Source organism: Perca flavescens, chromosome 14 (genome assembly GCF_004354835.1).
Source record: "Perca flavescens isolate YP-PL-M2 chromosome 14, PFLA_1.0, whole genome shotgun sequence".
NCBI lineage: Eukaryota > Metazoa > Chordata > Actinopteri > Perciformes > Percidae > Perca > Perca flavescens.
The window spans coordinates 2,518,574-2,527,397 of NC_041344.1; the positions used below are offsets into that span (position 1 = coordinate 2,518,574).

Here is an 8,824-nt window from a genome sequence, read left to right on the forward strand (position 1 = left end):
ATTCTTCTTCCTCTAAACACGGTTAGTGGAATTATGACCAAAAAGTTCTATTTTGGTCTCATCTGACCACATGACTTTCTCCCATGACTCCTCTGGATCATCCAAATGGTCATTGGCTAACTTAAGACGGGCCTGGACATGTGCTGGTTTAAGCAGGGGAACCTTCCGTGCCATGCATGATTTCAAACCATGACGTCTTAGTGTATTACCAATGGTAACCTTGGAAACGGTGGTCCCAGCTCTTTTCAGGTCATTGACCAGCTCCTCCCGTGTAGTTCTGGGCTGATTTCTCACCTTTCTTAGGATCATTGAGACCCCACGAGGTGAGATCTTGCATGGAGCCCCAGTCCGAGGGAGATTAACAGTCATGTTTAGCTTCTTCCATTTTCTAATGATTGCTCCAACAGTGGACCTTTCTTCACCAAGCTGCTTGGCAATTTCCCCGTAGCCCTTTCCAGCCTTGTGGAGGTGAACAATTTTGTCTCTAGTGTCTTTGGACAGCTCTTTGGTCTTGGCCATGTTAGTAGTTGGATTCTTACTGATTGTATGGGGTGGACAGGTGTCTTTATGAAGCTAACGACCTCAAACAGGTGCATCTTATTTAGGATAATAAATGGAGTGGAGGTGGACATTTTAAAGGCAGACTTCTAGCTGATAGACAGGTGTTCAAATACTTATTTGGAGCTGTATCTTACAAATAAATAGTTAAAAAACCATATATTGTGATTTCTGGATTTTTTTTTAGATTATGTCTCTCACAGTGGACATGCACCTACGATGACAATTTCAGACCCCTCCATGATTTCCAAGTGGGAGAACTTGCAAAATAGTAGGGTGTTCAAATACTTATTTTCCTCACTGTAGCAGCCAATAAAATCTGTTGTTCAATATCTGACTGCTTGTATTGCCTCATGACTGATTGCCTTATTGCGTGCAGTAGATTTTTGATGCATCGCAATGCATCGTAGAATCGAATTGAATCGAATCGTTACCTGGTGAATCGTAATCGAACTGTGAGGGCAGTGCCAATGCACACCTCTAATATTAATAATAAAATACAAACCGATGAAAATGAAGAGGGACACAGAGCTATAGCCAAGCGAGTACAGTACAGATACATAAATAAGTAGTATACAGTGGTGTAGTCTAATGTATTGTAGTGGGTATAATATATATATATATATATATATATATATATATATATATATATATATATATATATATATATATATATATATATATCCAGCCAGCTGGAGAACAACTTGTTGTTTGGCTAACATTAGCTTGTTAACTCCGCTTTAACGTCACCAACTCGCCACATCGCTCACAGAAAACGAGCCCAATAAAGCGGTTACTCGTGGCGATAGCAGTGTGCTTTGTGTGGATGAAGCATGAAGTTAATGTGACTCATTTAGCCTCAGCTCCGCGACTCGCCAGAAGTTGGCTTATGCTGAAGTTTATACGTTACCATGGCAATGGTACACATAAAAATGGCTGACACTGACTATTATGCTACCTTGATTTGAAAGGAAATGGCCTTTCTATCCATTTTATTTCTATGGTTCATAGAGTTCAAACCTGGCTGAGATTCTCTGGCTGCTCCTGGTCCACATTGGAGCTCCACTCCTGCTGCTTCCTGTTGCCACTAACACAGGAAGTAGATGGCTCCTCTCCTTTGTGTTGTTTCATGTGATAATTTAAATGGCTAGCACTTATAAAAGATTTCTTACAGACTGAGCAGCTGAAAGGTTTTTCTTCTATATGAGTTCTCATGTGTCTCCTTTTAGCTTCACTGTGTGTAAAAGATGTATTACAGACTGAGCAGCTGAAAGGTTTCTCTCCTGTGTGAGTTCTCATGTGTCTCTTCAGGTTTGTCATGCAGCCAAATCTTTTATCACAAACTGAGCAGCTGAAAGGTTTTTCTCCTGTATGAGTTCTCAAATGTCTCCTCAGACCTGAGTTGTGGTTAAATCTTTTTCCACACTCAGAGCAGCTAAAGGGCGTCTCTCCTGTGTGGATTCTCATGTGTGTCTTTACACTTCCTCTCTCTGTAAAAGATTTCTTACAGACCGAGCAGCTGAAAGGTTTTTCTCCCGTGTGGATTCTCATGTGTGCCTTTACACTTCCTCTTTCTGTAAAAGATTTCTTACAGACCGAGCAGCTGAAAGGTTTTTCTCCTGTGTGAGTTCTCATGTGTGTCAGCAGATGCTGTTTGCGGACAAATCTTTTCCCACACTCAGAGCAGCTGAATGTTTTCTTATGTTTTAAATCATGTTTCAGAGAGTTTAAAGCTGACTGAGGTTCTCTGGTCTCCTTCCAATCAGCACTATTATCAGTCTCTGGTTGTAAAAGTGGATGTGAGTTCCTGGCTGGTTCTGGTCCTCCACAGTCCTCTCCATCAGCTTCTGTTTCCATGTGTTGAGTTTGTCTCTGATGAAGCTGTGAGGACTGAGCTTCCTCTTCATCATCTTCACTCTTCACAGGGACAGGAGTGAATGGGAACTTGGTGATATCAGCCTCCTCCAGTCCTTGAAGCTGCTCTCCCTCCTGAGTGCTCCACAGTTCCTCCTGTTCCTCTTTAATGTGTGGGGGGGGTTCTGCCTCCTGCTGGTCCACACTGGAGCTACACTCCTGCTGCTCAGGGGGAACCTCTTCTTTAACCACCAACAGCTGCTCAACATCTGCAGGAAACAGAATGAAACAGACACATTACTGACCACCACTCAAACTAAACTCAAACCAATAATAATAAACAATGAGGTAGTTTGTATCATCATAGATATGAAAACTTACAAATTTAGTCTAACAAACTGATACAAAGTAGCATAGCTTTTTAAGGTCAGCTTGCTAAAACCCGCAAATGAGATAAAATCTCCCAGAATCTGGAGCGAGACCACACACTAGACTAGAGAGTGTCTGTGTGTGTGTGTGTGTGTGTGTGTGTGTGTGTGTGTGTGTGTCAGGATACCCGCAGGGTCTTAAAAGCATTGAAAAAGTCTTAAATTTGATCGTCTCAAATTAAGGCCTTAGAAGCCTTGAATTTGGTATACAAAGTCTTGGATTTCATTTCAAAGGTCTTCTATTGTTTTGCCTTTCCTAGGATCAAGTTCATACCGTAACAAAATGAACTGTTACTAATGTAGGCTAATTAAAAACTGACCGGAGCCCGTCTCTGGACACACCGGAGGACCGAGACACAAAGTAACCACGCCTCTCTGACCAGTACAGGGGCCTTTAACGGTTAAACTGAGCAGAGGCTGTGCAGAATGTGTCGGTGTGTCGAGCCTGGCTGGCCACTCGGCGCCTTCAGACAAAGCTCAAGATAACAGGCTAACGGATTATTAGCTAGTCAAACACCGAGCGGCTTCATATTAATCTGCTCGGTGCGTCTTATAACAAACGGAGCGAGCAGCCGCCGGACTCTAACATCTGTTGATCCGTGCAGGACTTCACTGTGAGCCGACTGTTTAGAGACCATGTGACCGGCAGGTAACGTTAACCCCTTAACGCCGACTGTCGCTAATTTGCATCAAACCCCTTCCATTCCGACTGCAGGCGAGATAGCGTGGGTGTATTCCCCCCAATGCCGGTTTGTTTACATGCGATACATACCTACGAACCTTTTGCATGCACTGGTTTCTCGTAGGACCGGTCGGAGTGGGAGATACATCCGGTTCACGGAAGCGAAATTAAACCTAACCCTACCCCTAACCCCGCCCCTAACCCTGCCCCTAATCCTGCCCCTAATCCCGCCCCTAACCCTGCCCCTAATCCTGCCCCTAATCCCGCCCCTAATCCCGCCCCTAATCCCACCCCTAACCCTAAAGAAACTACTGTCAATGTTGGGGAGTAGGAGAGTGTTTTCTTTCTTGCCGTTGTCAAGATCCATGTATTTGTCATTTACAGTTTAGAAGTTCTAACAACTTTGTGACATAAATGAAATGTGAAAAATGAAAAATGTGTTTTATTAATTTTACCATTTTGTAAAGAAGTTTACCATAATGCCTGTTGTCGCTAATTTGCATCATACCTAAATTTATATCTATTCCATTTGCTATAGACAAATTAACAATCTCAACTTAATTTAGCATCAGCTTGGAGCCAGAAACACACATAATATTTTGTTTATATAATTGTGAATAAATTCAGGCGTCAAGGGGTTAAAGGTTCTCTGCTACTGTAGCAGAGCTGCAAGTAAACCAGGGCTCTAAAGTGTCACACATTGAGCGTGACTGTCACGCACTCCCGCCACATATTGTATTTCTCACGCGGAAAAACTATTTATTACATATTTAATATTCTGCAGCATCATTCCTAAGTTTTCTGGCGCACCACTCTCACTATGGAACTGACAGGAATCAAGCGTGTCTCCCCTGGAGTTCAATTCAATTCAATTTTATTTATAGTATCAAATCATAACAAAAGTTATCTCGAGACACTTTACAGATAGAGTAGGTCTAGACCACACTCTATAAATTCCAAAACCCCAACAATTACAGTAATTCCCTCAAGAGCAAGCATTAGCAGTGGCTATTGCGACAGTGGCGAGGAAAAACTCCCTTCTTATGCTGCGTTCATGCCACCTCGGAATAACAGGCACCGCCCCCCCGGCGGTTACGTTGTTTTTCCGACTGGCAGCATTCACATGGTCGGGATGCGTGTTCTTCTTCTTCTGTTATATTGGGCCTTTGGCATAACAACTTTTTGCATGACTGCCACCAACGGTTGGCCGTAGCCGAGAGCATCAGGTGGGTGAAAACATGGAGGCCACAATAACAGAAGATTCTCTGCTGTTTTCTTACGCGAGCCTCCAAACAGCACATCGCCAGGTGTTTGTTTGTGTTATCTGCAGGACAACGAACGGGAAAAGACACAGATAATGTGTTGTTTTTTTTATACATAGGCCTATTTATGAATAATTTTAAAACATATTATTTCTGTGTATGTTTACTGGCAGAGGAATTTGTCCACAATAAACTGTTTATTATCATTGAAATATGTACAGTGAACTAGGGCTGGGAGATATGGACCAAAGGTCATATCCCGATATAGTTTGGCTGAATATCGATAAATATCCTGATATCTTTTCCGCAAAATGAGAGCAAATGTTCAAATATGACATGTCACATGTAGTTTCATAGAAACCGGCTATTTCAGTGAACAGTTGCTAAATCAAATGAATAAATAATAAACAGGTTTCTTCACCTGGTTCAATGCTCAGCTGTTCAAATAACAATAAAATGTGAACATAAATACTGTATAACAACAGGAGTACCTTTTATGAAATCAAAGCGCCATAAGGTTTGTGTTAGTTTTTTTTCCAACGTTTTAAATTGTTACATTTTTTCTTCTACACATTTTCAGCGCTTATTTCTACGTCCCATATTTTCTGATATAGGGCTGGGCGATATAGAGAAAATCAGATATCATGATATTCTTGACCAAATACCTCGATATCGATATTGCGCGATATATTCTAGAGTTGACAGTTGGTGCTCTCGCAAAAATATCTTCACGCTTAGATTTTAGATAAATAATCATTAATAATAAAACAGCTAGAACAGTAGTAGTATAAAGGTGGTGGGTTCGCGCGTGCATGTGTGACGTCATCACACGCACGCGCAAACCCACCCTGTAATCTGGTCATATGAGCGTGCATGTAACGTCGCGGGTGCCCGTTGGTACTCGCGGTCGCCATCTAGTGGCCGAATGTGGTACTGCATCTAATCGTTGCTGGTACTCGCGGGCGCCATCTAGTGACCGAATATGGTAGTGCATCTAATCGCCGAAGCTGCGGCGCGCATACATGACGTAACGTAATGATGTCGCGGTCGAACGTCGGCACACTGCGGCGCCATCTAGCGGCTGAATATGGGAGCGCATCCCGTCGTCGAAACTGCGTGCGCATCTAGCGGATGTGATGACGCAGCGGTCGAATGTCGGCACACCCGCGATAGCCATCTAGTGTCCGAATATGGGAGCGCATCTCGCGAACGTGGTGACGTATGTAGTGTGGGCGGCCGCTTCACCACTACAGGGGTCTGGTGCACTTGAGCGGAGGCGGATTCTCACAGACGAAGCTATACACGACGGAGGACATTCATAGTGCGTGTAGCACCCTTTTTACCACGCTTGCGTTTTTCCGCAACAAAAGGTCATCTGGAGTTTGTCTTATGTTTTGGTGAAAAACAACTAGGGATCGTTTCTCAGCAGTGCCCTCTTTAGCCTTTTGTTTACTGCTATTTAGCTCTTTTAGATGTTTTTTTAGCTAGTCTGGTAACTAGCTTGTTTCCACGTTTTTTTCCACATCAAAAAGCCCTCTGGTGTTTCACTTTTTAATTCTTTTTTTTCATCGCTACCTACAAGTGGTAAGTAAAGCTTGTGTTTAAGAATGTTCAAAGCTATTTAATTCATTCAGTCATTCATGAATTAGCTAAAACTTTGATCGTGTGTTCGTAATGCTGGTGGGTTGTACCACATGACGCTAGTGTTAAAAAAAAAAAAAAAAAGTTGTGTTAGACCAGTAGCTAGCTTGTAAATGTGGGGTCTTTTGTTGTGAGTGTTAAATCGTCATAAAGGGGTTTGGTTTGTGGTGTTTAAAACCCCTTGTTTCAAGACGGGTCTGCTCACTTTTTACCTGCATTTTGTAGCTACGTGGCTAGCTAAAACTTTCCCTCGTTTTCTCAACAAAGTCCTCTGAAGAAAGAGGATTCGGTTCTACAGCAATGGCTGCATTTGGTGAGTATATTTAAAAAAAAAAAAAGAAGCTTATTGTAAGGTATTTAATTCATTCAGACATTTGTGACTTAAAAACGTTTTTTTTTTTTGTTTGTTATAATGTAGTTTGCATCATTAGGTGATCGTGCAAAAGAGCTGGGATAACGTGGCTGTGTTAGTTGACGAAACTATTAAACCACAAGGTAAAAACTTATAAATATATTATACACTACAGCATTAATTGATTTAGTACTGTGTTTTCATTCATTTTGTTTTTTTTTTTTAAAAAGCTCCGTGTAGCCCATTCCTACAGACCCCAACACGCCAGAACATTAAACCAAAGGCCACTCTAATAAGGAATAAGAACACAGCAAACAGGTATTTACGGTTTATTTATCTCTTTCAGTATGTAATATTTATTACTGTTTAATTTATCACTGTGTTTGTAGCCATCTAATATATATATATATATATATATATTTTTCTTTGTCTAGACAATCAGCCCCTGAACAAAGGATCCGCAAGGGCGAGGGCTACTCGCTCTCCCATGTGGCTGAAATCAATCCTGTTGAAAGACCATGTGCTTCGATGCCCCTCTCTGTGGCTGCTGCTACGCCTAACGCTCGCCATCGTAAGCCTAAGAAGCAATTTATTGAGGTGAGTTTAAAAGGAAAGCAGTAAAATAGCGTGTTGTATTTTTTCTAATCTAATGCTAATTCCAGCCTGTGAAGCCATACACGACCGGTCTCCCGCCCAAAAGTAGCAGCCCTTCCTTTGTTCCGGTCTCGTCTTACCCGACCACTGTATCTTATGATAGTAACACAGCAGCTGAGGTGAGAAAACCTTTTGTAGCTAACAGAATATATTTACATAGTGTTGTAAAAAGCTTTTTAAATAAAATGTATATATTTTTTAAAAAGGCTTTTTTCCTTTGTTTAGCAACTAAAGGCGACGGAAGACTTAGTTACATTGTATTTGGCGCCTGAGGGCGATTTCACACAGTCACCCCCATGGAGCAATCACGTATGTCCACACAAGCCTAAGAAGAGATCTAGGAAGAGATCTATTGAGGTGAGTTTAAAAGGAAAGCAGTAAAATAGCGTGTTGTATTTAAAAAAAAAAAAAAAAAAAATCTAATCTAATGCTAATTCCAGCCTGTGAAGCCATACACGACCGGTCTCCCGCCCAAAAGAAGAAGCCCTTCCTTTGTTCCAGACACGCCTTACCCAGACACTGTATCGGGTGTTCCTAACACCACTGCAGAGGTGAGAAACGCATTTGTAGCTAGCAGAATATATTTACATTGTGTTATAAAAGATTTTTAAATAAAATGTATATATTGTTAAAAAGCTTTTTCCTTTGTTTTAGCAGCTAACTTGCACGCAAAGACTTGGAGTCCTTGCATCGGTCGTCGTCTAGTACACCAACGCCCTACCAGCCACCAAGTGTCTCCATTGAGAGGGAACAAAAGGATTCCCTTTACAAAAGGCACCTGAAGAGTCCTTGCATTGGTCGCCGCCTAGTACACCAACGCCCTACCAGCCACCAAGTGTCACCATTGAGAGGAACAAAAGACATCTGATGAGGTGTGTGTGCTTGTGTGTGTGTGTGTGTGTGTGTGTGTGTGTGTGTGTGTGTGTGTGTGCTTGTGTGTGTCTTTATTTAACCAAAAATATTTTGTTATACCTCTAGACAATCCATGCCATAGAAGTAGGCGGGCATCCGAAGACACCGGACTAACAGCGACAGCCCCACATCACGCCAAACAAATCGTGAAGCTACAGGCGAAGGGTCTGAAGACACAGAGCTAACAGCACCCGTCCCTACATCACGTCAGACAAATCGGGGAGCTACGGGAGAAGAGTCTGAAGACACTGGACCAACAGCAACACAGCTTACCCCACCAACTGTGTCAGGCTGCTTTGCAGGAGGACCCTGAATATAATGTAGGTGAATACCTCTTTAACTGTATCTATAGCACCGAGGAAGGCACCGATTATGTCAGCTGTATACCACACACCTCTGTTATAACTGTGGCAGATAAAAAGTGTAACAGCGCTAATACCGCCATAACCACTCCTGTAAATGTATTAGAGGTTAACGTTCC

At 42.2% G+C, this 8,824-nt stretch overlaps 1 protein-coding gene and 2 long non-coding RNA genes across 3 annotated transcripts; 2 read left to right on the forward strand and 1 right to left on the reverse strand.

Annotated features, from left to right (window-relative positions):
- Positions 1-1,327: 1,327 nt before the first annotated feature.
- On the reverse strand, positions 1,328-2,253 carry LOC114567672 (gastrula zinc finger protein XlCGF71.1-like; the record flags this gene model as incomplete). Its single annotated transcript, XM_028596782.1, has 1 exon — positions 1,328-2,253. A coding segment is annotated over one exon (681 nt), but the record flags the coding sequence as incomplete, so codon positions are not given.
- Positions 2,254-6,867: 4,614 nt separating this feature from the next.
- LOC114567683 (uncharacterized) lies at positions 6,868-7,305 on the forward strand. The gene is made up of 3 exons (XR_003694219.1): positions 6,868-6,920; positions 7,008-7,095; positions 7,212-7,305. It is a non-coding gene; the product is annotated as an uncharacterized LOC114567683 (long non-coding RNA).
- Positions 7,306-7,340: 35 nt separating this feature from the next.
- On the forward strand, positions 7,341-7,695 carry LOC114567691 (uncharacterized). The gene is made up of 3 exons (XR_003694226.1): positions 7,341-7,374; positions 7,440-7,550; positions 7,657-7,695. It is a non-coding gene; the product is annotated as an uncharacterized LOC114567691 (long non-coding RNA).
- Positions 7,696-8,824: the final 1,129 nt, after the last annotated feature.